Source organism: Panicum virgatum, chromosome 7K (assembly GCF_016808335.1).
Source record: "Panicum virgatum strain AP13 chromosome 7K, P.virgatum_v5, whole genome shotgun sequence".
Lineage (NCBI taxonomy): Eukaryota > Viridiplantae > Streptophyta > Magnoliopsida > Poales > Poaceae > Panicum > Panicum virgatum.
The window spans coordinates 45,158,758-45,181,225 of NC_053142.1; the positions used below are offsets into that span (position 1 = coordinate 45,158,758).

General features: G+C 48.1%; 4 protein-coding genes and 1 pseudogene across 5 annotated transcripts; 4 read left to right on the forward strand and 1 right to left on the reverse strand.

The window, feature by feature from the left end:
* Positions 1–63: 63 nt before the first annotated feature.
* LOC120641602 (alpha-1,3/1,6-mannosyltransferase ALG2-like) lies at positions 64–2,822 on the forward strand. Its single transcript, XM_039917790.1, has 8 exons — positions 64–217; positions 677–793; positions 1,053–1,246; positions 1,326–1,431; positions 1,557–1,704; positions 1,837–1,973; positions 2,089–2,255; positions 2,345–2,822. Exons 1-8 carry the CDS (start codon positions 118–120, stop codon positions 2,636–2,638), a joined length of 1,263 nt encoding a protein of 420 aa, XP_039773724.1. The 5' UTR covers positions 64–117; the 3' UTR covers positions 2,639–2,822.
* A 2,519-nt stretch (positions 2,823–5,341) lies between these two features.
* LOC120641603 (E3 ubiquitin-protein ligase PUB23-like) lies at positions 5,342–10,193 on the forward strand. 2 transcript variants are annotated; one of them, XM_039917793.1, is made up of 5 exons: positions 6,709–7,098; positions 7,189–8,368; positions 8,509–8,548; positions 8,654–8,769; positions 8,887–10,193. In XM_039917793.1, the coding sequence occupies exons 2-5, from the start codon at positions 8,339–8,341 to the stop codon at positions 9,886–9,888; spliced, it is 1,188 nt and encodes a 395-aa protein (XP_039773727.1). In that variant the 5' UTR covers positions 6,709–7,098; positions 7,189–8,338; the 3' UTR covers positions 9,889–10,193. The 2 variants fall into 2 exon arrangements, with proteins under 2 accessions (XP_039773726.1, XP_039773727.1); XM_039917792.1 differs by lacking the exons at positions 8,509–8,548; positions 8,654–8,769; positions 8,887–10,193 and having other exon boundaries at positions 5,342–7,098; positions 7,189–7,574.
* A 2,766-nt stretch (positions 10,194–12,959) lies between these two features.
* On the forward strand, positions 12,960–13,658 carry LOC120643098. The gene has a single exon (XM_039919622.1). It carries the CDS (start codon positions 13,054–13,056, stop codon positions 13,390–13,392), a length of 339 nt encoding a protein of 112 aa, XP_039775556.1. The 5' UTR covers positions 12,960–13,053; the 3' UTR covers positions 13,393–13,658.
* A 239-nt stretch (positions 13,659–13,897) lies between these two features.
* On the reverse strand, positions 13,898–17,963 carry LOC120641604 (AT-hook motif nuclear-localized protein 10-like). The gene is made up of 5 exons (XM_039917794.1): positions 17,239–17,963; positions 16,458–16,510; positions 15,653–15,784; positions 14,634–14,795; positions 13,898–14,525 (listed from the first exon to the last, which is right to left on the reverse strand). The coding sequence occupies exons 1-5, from the start codon at positions 17,768–17,770 to the stop codon at positions 14,226–14,228; spliced, it is 1,179 nt and encodes a 392-aa protein (XP_039773728.1). The 5' UTR covers positions 17,771–17,963; the 3' UTR covers positions 13,898–14,225.
* A 1,749-nt stretch (positions 17,964–19,712) lies between these two features.
* Positions 19,713–21,021, forward strand: LOC120641606 (annotated as a pseudogene).
* The last annotated feature ends 1,447 nt before the right edge of the window (positions 21,022–22,468 follow it).

A 22,468-nucleotide genomic window follows, 5' to 3' on the forward strand; every position in this document is an offset into this window, starting at 1 on the left:
GGTACCCGCATGGGCCTATGGCCCATCAGTAAATTGAGCCGGGCTCCTTGTGTTATCTTTTTTTTGGCCCTTTTTTTTGTGGGTGTAGTGTGTACCCACCGGTCCGGGTCCTCGACGATGGCAGCGGCGGCGGGCGGAGGTGCCGGTGGCTCGTCGGCGTCGGGAACGAGGACAAGAAAGCTTAAAGTCGCCGTCATCCATCCGGATCTAGGAATCGGTAAGCCGCCCTTCTCTCTGTCTGTCAGTGGATTTTTGCTGATCCTTGTGTCCTCCTCTCGCTATCCAGTTTGAGGCTAGGATTAGGATCTCGCGGTAGATAGAATTGTTATGTAGATCCGGCCACCTTCCAGGAAGAAAAAGTTTTGAGTATTACTGCAATAGAGCGAACCCGGTTTAAAGATACCGGTGATTCTCAATTTTGCGCAAGCTCAGGTTGCGTCCGTCTTGACGGAAGATTTTGCTTCGTATCTACTAATGATACTTCTAGTGAACAAGTGGCGATGCCATTTGATTAGCTTGCCGCAGGGAGCAATTTTGGTAATTTGGAGTGTGGGCAGCAGGACTCAGTTGAATAGTTACAGAACAATTTCAGTAACCTTCTTGCAGCAGTGGTTGCAATATGAACAGACTATAACCACACTTGCATCATCTTCTCAACCCTTTTGTCTTTGTGAAGGTGGCGCTGAGAGATTGATTGTTGATGCGGCTTGTCAGCTTGCTTCCCATCGACATGATGTTCATGTTTTCACATCACACCATGATAAGAACCGTTGCTTTGAGGAGACCGTTTCTGGTATGCTTCTGAACTTCATCTACTTATTTTGCTGACACCATATTCCTGTAATATTATCTTTTATTTGCATCAGCTTCCTGTGTTCCTTGTGTTTTACCCAGTGTGGAGTTCATGATCTGGATTCTGGTGTACAAGGCCGAATTCATTCCCTTGTGAACAAAATCCTGACAAAAATATTACAGCATTATATGTATGCCTATGCTAAAACGTAGCTTATGCAATATAATCTTTACATAGTTTTCCTCTGGTTGTTTTCCAGGCCCTTTTGCAGTTACTGTATATGGAGATTTCTTGCCCCGCCATGTATTTTACCGCTTTCATGCTGTCTGCGCTTATCTCCGCTGCATTTTTGTTGCGCTCTGTGTGCTACTCTGGTGGCCCTCATTTGATGTCATATTGGTTGACCAAGTTTCTGTTGTGATTCCACTGCTCAAAGTAAAGTCATCATCCAAGGTAGCGATCTCTTGTCCGGAGTCCTCAGTGCTCTCTAATTTCTTCTGTCGTGTTAACACATTGTTTGTTGCATCTCCAGATAGTGTTTTACTGTCATTTTCCTGATCTTTTGCTTGCACAACATTCTACCGTGCTGCGGAGGTTATACCGCAAGCCAATTGACATGATTGAGGAGGCCACTACTGGTATAGTCTTCTGCATCTAGAATTGTAGCTGCTTTGTTTTTTTCCTTTCCCTTTGTTTAATTATACATCATCTTGACATCCAGCGGTTTTCTAATTGTAGTAGTTATTCCTTCTACTTATATCAGGTATGGCAAATTTAATTTTGGTCAACAGCAAGTTCACTGCAGCAACCTTTGCGAGGACCTTTCGTGGCTTGCATGCTAGAGGAATTGAGCCTGGTGTTCTATATCCAGCTGTATCTGTTGAGCAGTTTCATGAACCTCATGCTTATAAGTAACTTCATGCTTGTATATCTCTTTATAACTGACTTAGGTTTCACTTATTCATTTTTTCGCATACCTAAGCAGATGTTCTCAACTGCATCATGTTCAGGTGAGCTAAAATAAACTATCATCTTTTGTACAGGTTGAATTTCCTATCAATCAACCGTTTTGAGAGGAAAAAGAATCTTGATCTAGCCATTTCATCATTTGCTTTGCTATGCTCTGTTGCTTCTACACTACCTGGTGATGCTCTGCCAGATGCAACTTTAACAATAGCAGGTACTTTCTGTGTATATATTCCTTTCATTTTATTTGCAGGCTTCATATTACCACATCTTGGGTTTACAATGCCAGATTATCAACTATGCTGATTTCATACCATGCTCATTTTTAGGTGGCTATGATAAGCGCCTCAAGGAAAATGTTGATTACCTTGAGGAGCTCAAAAGATTGGCAGTGACTGAAGGGGTGTCCGGGCAGGTTAAATTTGTAACGTCGTGCTCAACATCCGAAAGAAATGAGCTTCTCTCCAACTGCCTTTGTGTTTTGTACACTCCAAAGGTAAGTTTCTAGTGTGCTAGGAATTAGATCAAGCTAAGAAATTCTTTTTTGACAAAAAATTAACTTGCCTGTGTCTGATACTTCTCCAGGATGAGCATTTCGGTATTGTCCCTCTTGAAGCCATGGCAGCCCATAAGCCCGTAATTGCATGCAACAGTGGTGGCCCAGTTGAAACAGTTGTGAATGAAGTTACAGGGTTTCTGTGTGATCCATCCCCCACAGAATTCTCAAAAGCCATGCTGAAACTTGTGAATGACCATGATCTTACGGTCAGGATGGGTAAACAAGCACGGGACCATGTGGTGCAAAAATTCTCCACGAAGACATTTGGTGACCTCCTCAACAGCTATATCCTCAATGTCTTCCATGATAGGATGGAGTGATCTATAATATCGGAACAGTTTGAACAATACAACACAGTTTTTTTTCATTTTTATACAACTCATCTGACTTTGATGTACTCACATGATGCTAATGCCCTTTGGCAGACTAGAGTGATTTGCTGCTCTGTTTATTGTATTCAATTTATGATGAATCAAATTCGACTAAATCCATCCTGTTCTGCAACTCTGGAGTCTAAGGGAGCTGGAGCTTGTTATATTTCTTCCCCTAAAGAAAGTAATTAGGTACACTATTTGTTGAAACGTCAAAGATTTGACTGGTCAAATCTAAACTGTCAGGATCAGCTCACATCTGTAGGTTGCGACACGCCAAGGCCGCTGTTTGAAAGGAATCGTGTAGGTCCAGGTAGCTGTGCCAATTCGTAGAAACCTATTTGTTGATTCCGTGAACTGTCATGAATCATCAGATCATAGTTCTACTACTATCTGACTCATGCCTTTGGGACAATGTTGCCCACATACATTCTGAGTTTGATGCAAATGCAAGCAACGTGCCAGATCAAATGTAAACTCTGAAGGATTCCTAAAAGGGGACTCTGTCTGATGTCTGAATAGTTACGTTGTCAATGCTGGTTTTGTCAGCGGTGGAATTGTTGCTTCTGTTAACAGGAAACTTTCCTGAGCTCAGGGTGAAAAACAGTTACGGAAAAAAATAATGTATCGGTAGCTGAAACTCGCGCTGGAGGGTTCCAAATCTCAGAGAATTTTATAACCCGATTAGTCGGCGGCGGTTGTGATCAGGATGCATCTTTTAAAGTTTTCTTAGTCAACGGATTTTGCAGCTCCTTGAGGATCATGAGCCGCGCTGGTTGCTGCATTTATTTTCGAAACAAAAGAGCGGGACAGTCAAATCAATCAGGACGCGTTTGTTCGACGGAACGCCTAATTTTGTCAAACTATGTGGCTTGGCAAATGCTTAAAGTCGTTGAGCGAGTGACAGTTTGGCAAGTGGATATTTGTATATCAACTATACTACCGAATATCTGCGAGAATTCGTAAACATATATATCGTGGAAGTTTGATGATTCTTTTTTGTTTGAAGAGGCCTAGTTTTGCTGTTTTTTTTTGAAACGGAACTTGTTTTTGCTGAATGGTGGTGCACTAACTGACAGCTTGAGACCAACCAATCAGTCTTGCGTTAGGAGAAATGAAAATCTGTAACAATGTAGAAAACAACCAGGTAGTGCTTTCGTTGATGAACCATGACGTATGGTCTGAATATACTAAGCTTGATCTCACCAGTTCTAACCATAATCATAAGAAAAAAATATTTCCCTGGCGAATTAAGGCAAAGCAATAACTAGCTGGTCCGCTACTCTACTTGGTTGTGCAAGAAAGGCATCCGAAATGACGAGCTGAATCTCGACAGCTCATGTCCATGTACGAGCGAGCGAACGTGTGTTAGCAAGTGTTTTAGTTGAGACTGTCTGTCACTGTGCTCGTCCTGTTCGGATGGGATTGTTTCCAATCGTTTCAGAGAGTGCGAACAGTTCATGAGAAGGAAAGATGCCAAAATGATATCACACACTTACCTAAACCACGAGGAACATACGACAAAGCATACTATTGACTTCTACTATTCCTGCACACGTATTCTCCAGTTCTTCATCCGGGAACAAGCAGAAGGATTGGATAGGCTTGCTTGAGTCACCTTTGGAGGGACAGCCAAAGCGTTTACCTCTTAACAGTGGCATTAGCATTTTTTTATATGGAAACAAATGACGCTATTTAGTTCCTGCTAGGATGGCATTTGGTTTTGAAGAAAAGGATACAGTCAAAGGAAACGCTCAACCGCCCACAACTAAGACATAAAAAAAAAGAAGAAACAAAAACAACGAAGAAATGGAGCTGGATTAACAATTCTGACCCACCGTCATTTCTGGCCAGCTCCTCTCGCAACTCCATTTAACAACTCCAAGATGCATCTGACGTCTCAAAGTTAATCGAACATCTCCTCTTCACCTTCTTTTTCTGACAAGTAGCTAACATTTGCATGACGCCGTATTCTCGTTTTTTTTTGGCATTACAATCTGAATCTATCTTGCAACTGCAAAGTCAGAGGGTATGCCTGCAAATCCAGTTGCGAGCAGACACGCTCTGAACGACCGACGCCCACCAGATTGCTTTAGTTGCTCAAGTCGACGCCCACCAGATTGCTTCTTTGTTCAGGTCGACGCCCATCGAATTCATGTAACTCAGGTCACGATACCTTCGTCAAAACACAAAAAATTTGCACAAAGACGAGAGACAAAGTCTCGAGTTTACAGATCACGGCCAATCGATGTCGGCCTGGCTTTATTTTAGTAGCCAGCCTTGCACTGAATATGTAAGCATCGCTTACTTTTGTGGCCATCTGACTTCTGACCACATCTTGTTGCACTATTTATCGTCCATAGAAATCAAGAGAAACTGTACTAAAAATCATGGCATTTGTTTCAGACTAAAAATGATGTACTTTTCTTCTAAAGAAAGAATGAGATTCTTTTTGCAATATAACCACAGAGTTTCTACTGTAACATCATGCTAACCTATGTCCTGAATTTTTTTCTGGCCCCACAATAGTTTACTGCCCATTTGTTAATTTATCCCCTTTTGAATCTGATTTCTTTAACGGGCTAGTACACCTAAATGCAGATATATAAAACCCATGCCTCTGGACCCTGATCCTCCCGCGTCCCTCTCAGACATGCCACATTGTTTTATCTGCAAACTTAGAAACCTGCTTGAGTCTTGATTGGTTGCCAGTTTGCAGCTGCTTGGATTCGCCACAGATCGAGATCAACTCTAGGTGATGGCCATGGAGGAGCCTCCCCAGCTGTTCCTGTGTCCCATCTCCATGGAGCTGATGGAGGACCCCGTCACGGTGTCCACCGGCGTCACCTATGACCGCCGCAGCATCGAGCGGTGGTTCTTCAAGTACGGCAAGACGACGTGCCCGGCCACCATGCAGCGGCTCTCTTCCGTCGACCTCACGCCCAACCACACTCTCAAGAGCGTCATCTCCTCCTGGTTCGGCCGCGCCTCCTCCTCGTCGTCGTCGAGCACGCCGCTGTGTAAGAAGCTGGGGCGGGAGAGGCTGCCGTCCGTGCTCGCCGGCATTGAGGACACGCCGTTCAAGGTGACCGCGCTCAAGAACCTCAAGTCGTGCATGGAGGGAGACGTGGCGGCGCAGGAGGACTTCGTCGCCCGCGGCGGCATTCAGGTGCTCGGCCGCGTCATGACGCAGGCGCTGGCGGAGAGCAGCGCCGGCGGTGACTTCTCGGCGTTCCGGACGTGCGAGGAGGCCGGCTCCGTCCTCGCCGCGCTCCCGCTCTCCGACGACACGTCGGTGGAGCTCGTGCTCAGGCCGGAGTGCATGAGGCCCGTGGTCGCGCTGGTGCAGCGCGGCAGCGCCGAGGCGAGGCTTCACGCCATGTCCATCGTCGCCAAGATCTCCAGGGCCGACCGCGACTGGACCGCCGGCGTCGACGTCGACGACCTGGTCAAGTCCCTCCTCGAGGTCCTGTCCGACGGCACCTCGCCGAAGCTGAGCTCGCGCGCGCTCGACGTGCTGCTCGACGTCACGGCGCGCTCCCGCGGCGCGTGGCGCGCCAAGGCCGTGGAGGTGGGCGCGGTGTGCGTGCTCGTGGAGCTCCTCCCCGACGCCGACCGCTGCGTCGCCGAGCGCGCGCTCCTCCTCCTGAAGCGCCTGTGCAAGTGCCCCGAGGGACGGCTCGCCTTCGCGGAGCACGCGCTGGCGGTGCCCGCCGTGGCGCGGACGATGCTGCGCGTGTCGGGCCTCGCCAGCGGGCTGGCCGTGAGCGTGCTGTGGCTAGTGGCGTGCGCGGTGGCGCCCGCGGAGAGGGTTCTGGACGACATGCTGACGAGCGGCGGCGTGGCGAAGCTGCTGGCGCTGATGCAGGTGCCGAGCTCGGCGTCGACCAAGGAGAAGGCGGCGAGGCTGCTGAGGGTGCACGGCTCGTTCTGGAGGCAGTACCCGTGCTTCCCCACCGACCTCAGGGACTACCTGAAATTCCTCAACTGATCGTTCCTCTGCGTGTTGCGTTGCAAAAAGTGTAGAGAGATTCCGAATGCGTTGAGCATGAGTTTGTGAATTATCTGTACAGTTCAAATGCTAGATTGTTTGGACTTTGATCCAGGGGCGGATCTAGCAGGTGGGCCAGATATGCCATGGCATATCTAATTTTTCGGCCCATCCAGCGAGAAAATTTACCATCTCAATTCTCAAGCTCAAGCCCATACGCATCTCCATTCTCAAGCCCAACCCCATACGAATAACCCAGCCTCGCTTCCCCTCCCCGTCGCCTTTGGGCGCCTCCTTTCCGACTCCTCCCTCCGAACGCCGCCCTCCGCCAGCACCTGCTCCGGCGCACCTCCCCGCCGCCGGTAGGGGGACTCAGGCCTGCTCCCCCTCCCCTTCCCCTCCGGCAACACCTCCCCAGGTTTGTCCTCCCAATCCGATCTGGCGCTCTAACCCTACAACCGCCGGTCATGGCGCCTCTCTGCAGTTCTGACGCCGCCCCTCCTTGCAGGACCTCGCCGCCCCCTCCCTACAGGCTGGCGCCCCCGGCTGACCTGCAGGCCGAGCGGCTGGCGCCCCTGGCTGCTCTGCAGACTGGCTGCTTGTGAGCTGCTGCCTGGTGCCTGGAGGCCGGCGCCCCCGGTCCCACAAGGCTGGTTCAAATCTCTCTATCGTATGGGCATGAGTTTAATTTGTTGCGCAAAGTTCTTTTATATGTATTCCAATTTCTATATGGTACATGATTTCGACCACATGTTTAGCTCCGAAAGTAAATTTGGTTTGTGTATGTGGTGCACAAATATGTTTGGTGTGTTGAAGCTAAACTAATGTAACCTGGTGATTCCCATGGATATATGAATAGCTTCTGATTTACAAAAAAAGTGTCACATTAATTGAGCGGGATGTTTTCTTTGAGGTGGATGAAAATGACACAATGGAGACTTTCATGAATATTAGAAGTGGTAGACCATACAAGTAGCTTCTTTTATTCATTTGAACTAGTATGTTTGAAGTATTTGTATTATAATTTATGCAAAAAGGTATTTAACTGTTCAATTTAAGATTTGAAATGCAATTTGTGTTCTTGGTTACCGAATTCCTCGATGAATTTTAAATTTTATTACCAAATTATATATGGATTATACCGAATTGTAAGTGGAAATTATACCGTGGCATATCCTCTCTGAAATCCTAGGTTCGCCATTGCTTTGATCCAATCTTGATTTGTAATTTTGGATTCACCTGTATGTACATAGCAGTGACATCATTTCATGAGGCTCAAGAGTCAAGACTCAACAGGAACTGGAGCGTGCATTTTGTTTAGTTTGCGAAACAAGGGGATTGGTTCGGTCGTAATTTCTGTTAGGATCTTAATTCTTAAGTTCGATGATTGGTGAAGGCCATTGCTGAGAACAGATGAGCGCAGAAGGCCCAGCCTAAGCAGTGAGCCAAGACAGGCCCAGTTCGATCCATTTCTCGGATGTAAAAGCCCGGCCCATTCTATTTCGGCTGTCGCGGCTTGCGGGTAAGACGAAAACGAAATGTCTCATTTGGCGGGCACTCCCTTCATTCCCGGGCACTTCGAATTCTGATTTTTGAGAACCCAACCGGGCTCGTCGGCGCTCAAATCTCCCCTACCAACGTCTCGCCACCGCTCCGCCATGGAGGATAACGCCGGCGGACAAAGCCAGGTACGCTGAATCTTTGGGTCTCCCTCTCCTCTGCTCCCTGACCCCTTTCGCATCGTCGCGATTTGGTCTGAGTACGGCACTCGCCGGAGAAATCGCCCCTCCGTCCAAGCCACTCTCACCCGTGTTCTGTGTTATTGCAGGCGCATGGGTGGAGTTCGTACCCCCTTTCGCTCCCTTCCCGTGCGTTCCCCTCTTCCCCTCGAGAATCTTAGAGTTTTCCTGGCGCGTCAATTTTTGGATCTTTTGCTGTCTGACGCCTGTTTCGGTGTTCTGTTTCTTCGTCAGAGCCGCCGGACATCAAGAACTGGTTCTCGAGTTACGAGTATGAGTCACCGGAGGTTCCGGAGCTGGGTGCTGATCCTGCCATCCACAACGGCAGCGAGACCCAAGACCCATTCGAGGTAATTTTTTTCTTGCTGAATTCTTTCAAACAGCCCATGGACGCGTTACATCTCTTGCTTCATATCCATCTTTCTACCAATTGACTCAACTAACTGTATACTCTGGGTTCGGTTCAGCACCCGATATTCAAACATTCTTTCCGGGATGATGGTGTCGCTTTGAGGGAAAATTGTTTGGGAGACCAATCTAAGCCTGAGGTTTTTGCTGGAAAATATTTGGTTCTGGTTAATAAGAGTGAAGCGAAGCCTGCCCCAAAAAGGAAGCAAAGTCTGCGGGCACTGTTTGGAGCGGGTTTTCTTGATAAGGGTGAGGAGGCTACTGACATTGAAAGGCAGAATTTGTTGCCTCTGCAGAGAAATGCACCGGAGCCTTTGTCAGATTGCATAACAAACTTCCCTGATACTAAACAAAGCCAGGAAGGGTCAGCTGAGCACAGCAATTTTCTGGTGGATTGTGATGGTATTAGTTCAGTTGACACTCAAGAAAGCACCCCTGCAGATCAGGAGGTTGAGTGCAGTAAACAGTCTGTTGATTGTGATGGTGCACGTTTGGCTAATATTGATATTGGAGAAAGCTTCGCAGAACATGTCATCCACCAAGTTGAATTGCCACTCAATTTCAATGGTGCCAATCTAGTTGGCACTGAGAAAAACATCCAGGATGGTGTGGAGCACAGCATACGTCCTGTTAGTCGCAACAATTTCAGTTTAGCTGACACTGAAGAGAATTTTCCAATAGAGGAAACTCGGCGCTGCAAGCTTGCATTGGACAGTAGGCCACAAGAAATAGTGGCATCAGATGGTTTTATAGCTGTCAAGAGAAAGAAGCACCAGCCCGATGAATGCAAAATGAACAAAATTCCTAGGCACCCAATGGGGAGAGAGAAGGGAAAAGGAGAATTACAAGAGAACAACAGCAATTTAGAGCAGAAGGCTTTGGTCCAAGAGCAAACTAGACGTCCCTTGGCTGACAGAACTAATTTTCCAGAAGTAGCTGCAGCAGCAGCCCCGGCGCAAGAGGTTAGCAAGAAATGGAAGTGCCCTCGCAAAGGCAAGCCCTTTGTTGGCCGTCCACTGAAGCAGCTTCGGTTGGAACAGTGGGTACGCCGAATGAATTGACACTTCAACATTGCCAACTTGGTCAGGAGAGTATCCATAATCAGGTAGAAGCCTAGAGTTTCTGGGTTAGCAGTTTGAACCTTGTTTGAGAACTTTTTCAGCTCTACCTGCCTGTAGATGTGCATGTCCCAGTCTCAGATCATTTTTACCTCCGTCGCAGTGTTTGTGCTACTCCATTTCGCATGTTTCGTAGCACATGTGTATCTGCAGGGTACTGAATTGAGACGAGCTTCTAGGACAGCCGTCATTTTCTGGGAATAATATTTTAGATAAAAATCTGTGAATCTGTTGATGCTGCTGGGAAAAAAGGTTGCTCCAGTAACTGCAATGTACTAGTTGTTCATCCACTAAACAGTCGCATGATTTATATTACAGATGAATGAAGAGTTCCTTTAAATAAAATAAACGAGACAGATGTGTGAAGAGTTTTTTTTTGAGAATTAGTTCTGTTCTTTGAAGAGGAGCATAGGAGTGAAGATAATAGCAGGATGTTGGGCCTACACATATTTGGGTTATTAGTCAGCCCACATCTTAATGTTAGGCTGATAAGCCCACATTCCCTTTAGCCCATATCACACACCTACTTTTTTCCTCCTCCCAGCCCAGGCCCTACCCATTATCCGATTACCATAGGGACCACGCGTAAGCAGTTATGCTGAAAAAAAAAACTTACTCAAAAGGAAAAAAAAAAGTTAGGCCGAACATGGCGACGTGACACCAGGGTTGGTAAAGGGTCCAATATTTTGAATTTAAAGATCGGGTCCTAAAAAGGATCGGGTTCTAATCTTATACAATTTTAAACTAAATAATTTAAAGGTCTTGTTGGGCTGCGAAGAGGCTACACTGATCCGATTGGATCTCTTTAAAAAAAAGACGATCCGGTTGGCGCCAGGGTTAATGTTACCGACCGGTCCGGCCTAACCGGCACGGTCCGGTACCGGTATACCGGTCCGGTTTGGCCGGAAACTGGTCCAAACCGGTTGAATTCAAAAGCCGCAGTGCAACCAGTTTGGACCGGTTTACTGGCCGGTTAGACCGGTATACCGGCCGGTTTGGCCGGTATACCGCTAGTTTAATGATATTTTCCGACGGTTAAAAGTGGTTCCCCGGTGTGAAATAAAAGGAAATTTCGACATGAGCTATGCACATATTAATGTAAATAACCACACCAAAGCAACAATTTATAATCATGCATACAAATACAATAGTAATAAGCGTGCATACGAATACCGAGTCATACACTTATACACATCAAATAAGAGTTCAACGTAGGAATGGGAAGACCCCCATTTGGGACGCGGTTTGGTATTCGGCGGTGGATATCAAAGCGATACCTCGCACTCTAAGCAGCTCAGCCTTGTAGTGTTGCCAAGTTTGGCCCGTCCACGCCGATGTTGTCTACCATTCCTGAACTAACATAGTGTAGAAATGAGGGTCTTCCCATTCGTACACCCATCTCGTCGGTGGCTGCATGCTGATGTCAGGAATGTGGTAGTGAAAAGAGTGCCTGGAATCGCTGTAGGAGGAAGAAGAGTCCTGTGGAGTGTCGTAGTCCGTCGGTCCACCTGTTCTCCTCTGCGATTGCGGTGCTCCATGGTCGGTGTCCTGAGTAGCATGTGTGAACTGAGTCTCCCCTGCAATCAACCATATATCATAATTAGTAGTCAATATTTATAGTCAGAAATATGTGTGTATTTGTATGTGCAATGTATACCTATGAAACGAACACCACCACTACCACCAGCAGCACCACCACCATCATCAGTCTCGGTGTCGCTGCTTACCTATAACCTAAAACATATCAGCCATACACCTAACTCTAACCTAAATTCTAAAACAAATCATCTAATATTCTAAATCATACACCTAACCAATCATTCTATTAAAAAAATTCACTTCTTACCTTCCCTCCCGGTCGCACCGGCTTACCGGCCGTCTAGCCGCTCGCACCGGCCGGCTAACAGCCACTGCGCGCCGGTCGGCGACCAGATCCGAGGCCGGGCCGGCTTACCGGACTAACCGATCGGCTAGCGGGGCGGATTTCCGGCTGCCTGGGGGTGGCGGACAGGGAGCGGGTGGGGGCGGTAGGGTTCTGGGGGTCGCGCGACCCCCCAGCTCTGTCCAGCGTTATCAACCTCGCGTTTGCACCGTGGGTCTTAATGGGTCGTCGGTTTTTTTCTTTTTCTTTTTTGATTTAAATTCAAAATTCCACAAACTATACTAAATGAACGAATTTTTGAGAAAATTTGACACCATTAGATTCGTCGCACCTTGAAGTATTTTTAGGAATTTTTTGAAAATTTTTCATTTTTTGAATTCAATTTTGAATTTTGAATTTGGACCGGTTTCATACCGGCCCAAACCAAAACCGGGCCGTACCGGACCGGTTCCCAACGGTTTCGTAAACCCTGGTTGGCGCACATCCTCTGAGGTGATGTCTGTCCTCATGCTGTGTTTAGTTCTGTTTTTCAAAAATTTTGGAAACATAATATTGGCATTTAGAAGTACTAAATGAAATTTATTTATAAAACTTTTTACACGGATGAGTTTTAAATCGCGAGACGAATCTAACGAGCCTAATTAATCCATCATTAGAGATTATTTACTGTAGCACAACGTTGTCCAATCATGACTTAATTAGGCTTAAAAGATTCGTCTCGAAATTATATCCTGGGGTTATGGAATGGATTTTGTCTAAAACTTCTAATTACATTCGAAAATACTGTAGCGCTGATTTTTTTTTGAAATTTTAAGAGGAACTAAACACGGCTTCAGTCTTTTATCCCGATCCGATCTGCACGAGCTCTGCCACGACCTCTGCCACACAGGGCACGCGGCGGCTCAGCGGCGCTCCGTGGAGCCTGCGTGTCCGCCGAGGCTGCCACCTCACGGTGCGACGTGCAGCTCCGGCGGCTCACCGGACACCGCATGCCCGCCGCCAGACCGCCACCTCGCCTTCCACAGGAGTCCAACACCAACACCGGGGACTCTCCGATTCTCCGAAGCGCCGGCTACGAACGCCTATATATAGGTCACGGCAGCCACCGCTTGGATCAAGCTCAGCACACGAACGCACAGTAGTCGCAGCCCATCCAATCGTTCCTGTCCAAGCAGCACGAGCGCAGGCTAGGAGAGAAAGGGTGACCGGCAACTCGATCGGGCAGGATGCAGACGGCGAAGGTGAAGTTGCAGGACATGGCGAGCTCGGCGAAGGAGAAGGTGAAGGAAGGGTCGGCCAAGATGCAGGGCAAGACGGGCGAGGCGACGGCGAGGACGCACGGCGAGAAGGAGATGGTCAAGGAGGAGGCCCGCGCCAAGAAGGACCAGGCCAACGCCGACAAGCACCAGGAGAAGGCCGAGCACCGCGCTGACACCGCCGCCGGCCGCCACGGCACGGGCGTGCCCCTCACCGGGACCGGGACGCACGGCCACCACGGCGCCGCCGTCGACCCCGCCTACCCGTCCGCCGGCACCACGTACCCGGCGTCGGGCAAGTACATCTAAGCTAGGCGATCGGTAGGGAAGGATCGTGGTCGTCCTACGTTTTTGTGTAGCGACTGGCGATCGAGCTGGGGATGATCGATCAGTGTGGTAGCGACTAGCGAGTGCATGTATGCTGTGTGCACGTGCACGCTGTGTCCTGGAATAATGGAAGTGTAAGCGCAGTCGGGTGAAGCTTCGTTTCAGTTTGTACTCAATCATGTACTGTCTGGTGCTTGTTTTTCATGTAGTGCTACTTGTAAGCTTCAAGTTCTTCAGATATCTTCTTTCTTTCGTTTGTGCGAGGTCGTGACAGTTCATGCTATCGTTATTCTTATTATTTAATTTCGACAGTAATGAAAGGAACCTAAAAACACAAAAGCTTCAAGGAAATGACTTTGGGACCCGTCTTGAAGGTGGACTTTTGCGATTTTCCAAGACATTATTACAATTTTAAATTTTCTCCATACTGTCGAGTACTTTATCATGCAAATCAGGCCACGTCATATATTTTAGGACAAGTAGCGCATAGCGATGCAAGGAGAAACACCAATCCATGATTAAGAGAAACGTAGCACTACACTGATACAGAGAGAAGCCGGAAGGCAGGCTGCTTAACCGTAAGGAAGGCAGACAATGAAACGATACGGATACAAACTACTAGCTACTGCATAACTAGGCAAAGGCATGCACTGGTGCTACTTATTACTATTCGTGATCTACTCATTCCTCCTAGCATTCTGAATTTATTGTCCGACGCTGCTGCTGCTGCTGCTGGTGGAACCGGTGCAGGAAGGCCTGAGCCCTACTCAACTAGTACGTCAACTGCTAACAAGGCCGCCGTGAACCGGCAGTCATCAGTCGGTCATCATCTTCAGGTCAGGATCGTAGCGGCCTTGGTTCCCAGACAGCGACCAGCCAACCGGAGCGAATGTGGAATGCATGGGGTGCCCCGTGTTGGCGAATGTGCTGCCGTTAGGTCCCATGGGGCTTCCTGGATCATCAGAGTGCTCGCTTGATGTTCCGTCGGACGGGGGGCTGGCAGTCGAGGCTGCCCCAAAACCGGGCGCGTGCAGTGGAACAGAAGCCGGCTCGCGTTTTGGTTGCGGCTCTTCCTTCGGCTTTTTACCTTCAGCGATGAAACTGCCAACTACAACCTGGAAAACAAAAAGGGTAAGCAATTGTAAGACGAGGCTTGAGAATTCCAATTTGGGGCATGCGAAATGGAAATAAAGGGTAGATAGCCATATAGATGAATAGAGAACCTGTACGGGTGTTGCAGCCATCAGCATTCCTGCAACGCAGCCTCCAACTATGCGTCCATCGCTTCCAGCAAGTGCCACACTCAAACCACCTGTTCTGCTGCGAGTGTCACCATCCTCTGCAAGCAGGAATGAGCCCGACAGAGAGAGTATATCGAAGTGGCCCTGTGACAAGTCACACAAAGGAATTCATGAGTTGTATGAAGAAAATATGGTGTTCTGATAATACCAATGAAAATATTATGGATTGGAGTAGTAGTCTTTCCTCATGAATGAATGTACCAATGAACTATTCCATCGTATTTAGTTATTTAGCGATGAATTGTTTTCCGCTTTTTCTGTGGTATCGTGTGTAACTGAGGTGGAAACTTAAAACTATTATAGGCTTTTTCTCCCCTCATCAGAAGTCAAGTTGACAAAGTCTGAAGACATGAAATGCCAAGAGAAAAATAATGGAAATATGCAAGTTTAATGGATGGGTGCTATATGATTGATAGTTTGATACTACATAACTATGTAAGTGTTGTGGCTTTAGTTTTGCAGTCAATGCTCAGAGGGACCAATGATCTTTCATAGAGAGCGAAGAGCAGATTAAAATGTGCTCCCAGTATCCTTGTTTCCTCCTGCCTAGATGAGATGAGAACTTAAAACTATATAGCAGCCATTTTTGTCATTCTCGAAAACCAAGTGGTGGACTGCCGGCAAATGAAGGAAAATAATGGAAGTAAGCGAATTAGGTGGATTAGCACTACATGTTTGTTACTAACTTACTACTTAATAAACAATACTACTAAAGCACAATGCATCTGAAAGGATATTGCTGATAAATGCAAGGCTTATAAATGGCCCATTGCACAGAGATGATTACTTGAGTGATTTACAATGCTGCAAATACAGATTTTAAAAAATAGTCATGCTGTCTTGCCAAACGTAAGAAAACTGACATAAATCAAACTTTGATCTAAACTTGCAGTAAAACAAAAGCATATGTGGTGCTCTGAGCAAGTTGAAGCTGAACATACCTCATATGTCACTATGCCACCAGAGGTTGCTGGTTGACGGAGTGTTGCTGTGCACAGAGCACCATTTGCTGAAATTATACATGTAGTGCGTGGACCTTGTTGTGAGAAGGCCATTATTTTTGACGCAACATCCTGAGAACAAAAAAGGATAATATTGGTGCATAAAAGTTCATTAGAGAGTCTGGGGTCCAATACAACCAGCAGGCACAAGCAACTTCAAACCATGTACAAAATATACAACTGATGCAACTACAAAGCAAGCCAGGAAAGATTCAACATACTAGAGTGAACATAATAGTCTCCTAAATTTATAATATTATCTCTGAGATCATGATATGTGTCCTATAATCATTTGTTCAGCAATATGTTGAATGGAAGCATACTAAATATCAAGTGGTGGCATAGAGACCATGGCAAGGCCAACAGCAGTTTCACAACAAGGCAGAGGACAAAAGTATAAGACTAAGAGATTTGAAAATATACTGGGAAGAGCAAGCAGCGCAATGTTTTGATCCTGCTCTTCAAGGAAAATGCCACAAAACTCTCTTCTTAGCTTGTTGTAATTATTTGGCACCACATAAGTTGAATATAAGGCCTAAAGAGGGGCTTTTTTTAAAAACCACAAGCATAGAGGCAGATTGAAACATTTCAATTTCAATAAAAATCAGCATTACAAAGAGTAATCTACTCGATCCTAAATACAGAAATATGGCCTGGACATCACTTAGGCACAATAAGACCATGGAAATACACAAATGATAGATGTTAGTGTGAAGACACCAAAAGGGGAGCATGTTTTAAGTACCTCATTAGGCTTCACAGTTATTATGTGGGGAGTAAATGAAGTCCCTGACGATCCTGAGAAGCACAACAGGTAAGATAGGGAGTACTTAAAAAGGAGTTGCTCAAGGATATAATTAAATAATATATCAATTTCAACTCAGAAAGAAAGCAACTAAACAACCTAAGAACACCTGTTAAATGGTATTACCATTAACATTCTGATTTGCAATATGGTGGTGAAAAAAATCCATGTAAAAAAGAAATATTTACTGCCCTTATCTGTTAGCAAAGGGTAAAAGCTAGAGATTGTCACAAATTGAGGCATGACAGAAAGATACAAAGAAAAAAAAAATATCCACCTTGGGTCAGTATGGGCACACACATATATTCTTAGTTGATAGCAAAAAAAAAGAAAGAAAAAAAAGAAAGAAACAATATTCAAAGACCGTTTGAACAGATGTTACTTTTCCTATTTATGCTGTGCGTAATAATAAAGACAATGCTCGTACTTCCCCAAATTATTAAAATGCCTACACCATCCCGTTCCGTTTTTAATTCCTTCAGAATGTGGGGGGAATCCTTTTAAAAAAATGAATTGTTGAGCCGAGTCCTTTAGCTAGATATATAACAAAAAAAAAGGCACAGAAACTTATTCCAGAAATCAGGCCACATACATCCACGCTTTTGCACCACATTTTCCAGGGCTACAGCTACGGGCCAAGCTACGGTCTCAAGGAAGGGCACACTTATCAGAATTGAGACACAAAAGGCAGAGCAGAGAGAGCTGGTGCAGGCTATATTACCCAAAGCATCGAGCTGTTTCTTTTTGCCGGATCCAGGGGGGCGCCCTCTGCGCTTGCCGTCGGGGTTGGAGTTGGAGCCGCCTCCGCCGGAGTGGCCACCCGCCTCAGAGCCCGTCGCGGCGGCGGGCTTCTGCCCCAGGCCGATGGTCCCGTCCGGGCCGTACTTCCTCGGCCTCCCCCTCTTCTTCTTCACGAGCTCCCCGCCACCGCCGCCGGCGCCCGGATGCGGCTGCGGTTGCTGCATGCCCGGCGCGCCGGAATCGGGGCGGTACATGGCCCCCGGCGGCACGTCCGCGGGCTTCATGGGCGACGAGGCGCCCGGCGACGCCATGGGGTTGAAGGCGAGCGGCATCCCGTGCATAACGTTCCCGGGGCCCGGCTGCATCCCGGGCGGGGCCGCGGCGCCGAACGCCGCGGCGTGCTGCATCATGACGGCGCCGCCGGGGCCAGGCTGCGGCGGGGACCCCACCCGCGCCGCCGCCTGCGCCTGCTGCTGCTGGCTCTGGTGCTGGTGCTGGTCCCGGCCGTCCATCTCGCGGCGGGCCGGCGAAAACCCTAGCCCCGAGCCCCCGACCCCGAATCCGGCGCGCTGCTCGCGCCTCGCCTCGGCGCACCGCACCGCGCCTCGCCGGGGGGCACAGTTCACATGCGCGGTTCGCGGCGGTTGGACGGGACCGAAAACCGACCTCGAAATCGAATAAAATACGGAGGAAATGGGGAAAGCGGAGGAAAAATGGTATAAATCGGGGGGTGGGGGGGGGGGGGGGCGGCCACGGGGAGGGAGGTGGCGAGGTGGGACTTACCTCACCTGAGGGGCGGATCAGATCTGTAGCTGACGAGAAGACGCGATATATCGGGTAGTGAATCGCTGCCTCCCCTCTCCTCCTGCGACGGCCCGGGGCCCCGGACCCATTCTGATTTTTGACAGAAATAGCCCCCCGGGTCCTTTTTACCCCAGCTGGGTTAGCTTAACCCTGTGTCAAAAAAAAAACCCTGGGAGCGATAGAGGAAATGGTTCGAATTATTTTTTTTTAAAAAAGAGAAATGGTTTGAATTTCCAGTCCAACAGCTGTTTTGGGCAAACGAATTGGCTAGACTTTTATGATTTTCTCAACGACACAAGCAAGATCAAAAGGAAAAAAAAAATCCATTGCTTCACAAAGTATTCCGCTTGAGAGCGACAAGGGGAGAGATCGCGTACCAAGTTGTGTGCCAAGTCGCTTGCAAGTGCAGGTGCCCCATCCGTGGTCTTGTGGACTGGGCACCGCGCGCGTGGGCGACACGACGCAACGAGATTGAAAGGCTAGGGCCTAGGGGGGGCCATCAGCGCCGTGCACGGGAGTACTCGTACTCGTCCGCGCGCGCGGTGGTGGGTCCGAGCCCGACGTGAGAAAGCAAAACGAACAGCGCCGGACCACGGGCGCGGCCCAACCAACGGGTCCGCCCGCGGCCGGGCCGGCCAAGGCAGGTGTCGATCACATCAAGCCCGCCGGCCGAATCCCCAGCCTGATCCTCCGCCCGCGTCGGCGTCGCGCTCGCGTACGGCCACAAGACTGCCGCCTGCCTGCCTGGCCCGTGCGGTTTGTCACGGAGCCGGCCGGGCTGCGACGCTGCGTCCCGAGCTCCTGTCCCGCGGCGGCCTGCCATCTGCCAGCGCGGGGCCGGGCTAGCCAGCCGGGGATCGCGCCATGTGATGTGATGTGACCACTGACCAGCTCTGCTATGCTCCGCGCGCGGTCCCCTCTGCTTCCCGCGCGCGCCTGCACGCCCGCCGATGCTGCGGGGCGATGCGCCTCCCCTCGGTGTTCCTCGCCTGGCCGCGCGGCGCGGGACGGCGGCAGGCTGGGCCTCTCTGGGCCTTGTCGGTCTGACTGACATAGAGCTCTGTTCACATGGGCCTAGCCTGAAACGATTTGAGCCCGGCCTAGACCTCCTTTTATGCGTGCCAACGGCCTGGCCTCTTCAGCATTCCACTAGGTCACCTCATTCCCTCTGACCCCTCTTTCCCTCTCCAGCTCTCCTGGTGGATGCACCAGCCTCTGCTCGAGACTCTGACTTGGAATTCCTTTTGCTTCCCACCGCAATCCGCCGCTGAAGACCCTGTCCTCTCTTTCGCGCACGCTGATCCCAGAGTGGACTTGGAAGTCGTCAAGTTCTTGCGTTTTGAAATACCGAATTCAAATTGGCAGTTGGCACACCAGGCACACGCGCGGATTAATCTATTCCCCGCGCCGCATTGACCGATCGGTCAATTGCAACAGCCCAACCACTTCCGGAGCTAACTCCAGATGTATCATGATTTCATGATGGGTTTGGATTGACAAAGTGAACCTCCAACTGAAATCCATGCATTACGCCAAGTGGTTCTGAATCTCGCTGCTTTTCCCAACCATCTTTCTGAATCCGTGAACCACCTCCAACAAATCTCCAACAAACACAACCTGGGAGCTTCCTGCTCACCCCTCCATTAACACACCTGGTCACCCGTCCCCTTGCACATCAGTTGCAAATGCCCAAGCGTCGTTGTGCAGTGTGGTAGCAGTGGCAATCGATCGGCCCCGGCCGGCATGGGAGAGGAGAAGGACAAGAAGGTGGAGGTCAAGACGGCCGCGTACAAGGTGCACGTCCACTGCGGCCAGTGCGCGCGCGACATCCAGACGCAGTTCACCGAGTTCCAAGGTGCGCGCGTGCTCGACCCTGTCGTCTGGTAGCATATTCCTCTCCGATGGTGCTTGCCATATGCTGAATACGCCGTGCGTGTATGACCTTCCTGCTGGTTCCTGCAACTTGTGCTCTGAACTCGGGCCACTCGGCAGGGGTTGAGGAGGTGAAGGTGGACGCCGGGGCAGGGAAGGTCACAGTGAAGGGCTTCGGCTTCGACGTCGAGAAGCTCAGGGCCAAGGTCGAGAAGGGTTGCCGGAAGAAGGTCGAGCTGGTTGTTCCTGCCAAGAAGGAGGACGTCGTCATCGAGGTCAAGACCAAGGAGGAGGTACAAATGACATTCATCTCTGATAATGCAACATAAATTACAAACCTCTGCACAATTCAGCACAACATAAACACATCTGCATCCGATCGAGAAAACTTCTCTCATGTCTGGTGTTCCCGTGATATCTCTGTCATTTGTTTTGCTAATTGGTCATGCAGGAGTTGAAGGTCATCACAATAAAGGTCCCCTTGCATTGCCCCGATTGTGCACTCAGGGTCAAAGAGATCCTGCTGGAGCACAAGAGTATCTACGAGGCCAAGACGGACCTCGGCAAGAACACGTGCACCGTCGAGGGCACCATCGAAGAGAAGAAGCTCGTCGAGTACATCTACCAGAGAACGCGCAAGAAGGGCGTCGTCGAGAAGATCGAGAAGAAGGTGATCGTCAAGGAGGAGAAGGTGGAGGTGAAGAAGGACGACAAGAAGGAGGTCGCCAAGGTGGTCGATCGAGGCCGTCATCGAGGAGAAGATCACGGAGGTCGTCGCCCCCTACTTCATACCCTGCACGCACCCGCGGTTCGTCGACTACTCGCACCCGGGCCACCGCCGCGGCGGCTACGGCGGCGACTGCTGCTCGCCGTGCGGGGAGGTCTACGGCGGCGGCTACCCGTACGGTGTCAGCGGCTACACGCACTCGGAGCTCACAGGATACCATGACACGGCGTTCTTGCACTGCACACACCCCAATGAGTTCATCAGCGAGGAGAACCCGTATGCGTGCTCTGTGATGTAGAACTTTTAATTAATTTTGCAGGTGGATCGTGCATGCCAACAATAATGCTATATTAGCTCAAATTTTGCTTCTTGGCTCAGGTTGGTTAGTAGCTATATAAGGGTGCATTCTTCAGGTTATTCTCAGGGTGACATACTGAGATGTCAATTGACTGATAATCATGCGTCAGTAAGCGCAACATTTGAGATCAGGAAATTGTGACGCCTTAAGCTCTTAAAATGAGAAATGCTTGGGCACTGAAATGATTTAGCTATGCCCTTCATCGTAACATTTGGCAGTATCGATTATGTAGATTACTATATTTGACAGTAACAAAGAAACAACTGTGTCAAGCTAGTTTGCTCGATTATTAATCGATTACAAACTAAAGAACATGTGCAGTCAACACACTGCAATCAGATTGCTTTTGTAAACAAGCTTTCATTTAGGCTCATACCTTCTAAACGGATCATATATATATATATATATATATATATATATATATATATATATATATATATATATATCATAATATCAGCAGCTATATATAGATAAATTCTGTTATAACTTTAACCTATGACTATATTTAAGTTAGCAGCAAATTAAAGATTAGGGTGCCCCAAACACAGACCTAGACTGGTGATCCAACATTCTTCTATTGCGCTCAAGCCAGATCGCTCACCTCGGGTCTTGAGGATGAGGCTGTCACTTGGGGTCTAGCTGGTCACTGCTCGATTACTTCTTTTGTTGTCGCCCTCGGTAGATCATTTGGTCGCTTTTTAGTTCATATGTAATTTTTTACAGATGTTTTCGAGCTTTGGGCCCCTGTTCCAAAGCTAGTATTTGTTCTGGTGACTTATTTTTTTTCTTCTTAATGAAAAACGTGCTCAGGCACGGTCGCGAAAAAAAGATTAGGGTGCCATTATTTTCTAGCTGTTTGAAACCACCATTTTTTTTAAATCACCAATTCACCATCAATCATAAGCCCTTGGATCAAATCCAACCACCTGATGAATTGATAAGTAGTTGCCTAGTTGGGCGTTGATTCTAAAAGAGAAAATTAAAGTAAAGTTGGTTTCAAACAATTGAAAAAAATGCCAAAACTGTTAGGATTATGAATAGATCTGATAAGATCATTATTTATTGCAGTGATGAGAGCCCATATAGTTTTCGATCTGATACCGAGTAGAGTTTAAAATAGTCACTATAATATTCAATTCAAGGCTTCAAGCACATGTGCACAACAGAGGGTTTCAATTAGTTCAATCTAGGATCAAAGATGAAACTGTTTCATCAATAGATATATGTGTAAAGAATCATGAGAGCAACGATTATCAACGCATGGACATACAAAGAGACAGCATAGTACAATATAACACCCACAGAGAAATAGTGCTATTAGCTAGAGTTGGCAGTAATTAGATATTCTTTGCAGGAAAAAGATGGTCAGTGATTAACCTTCTACATTTTTCAGTTGTTTCATTAACAGAGTTCATGCAATAGAAGTCAAATATACGTGCCCATAGACTG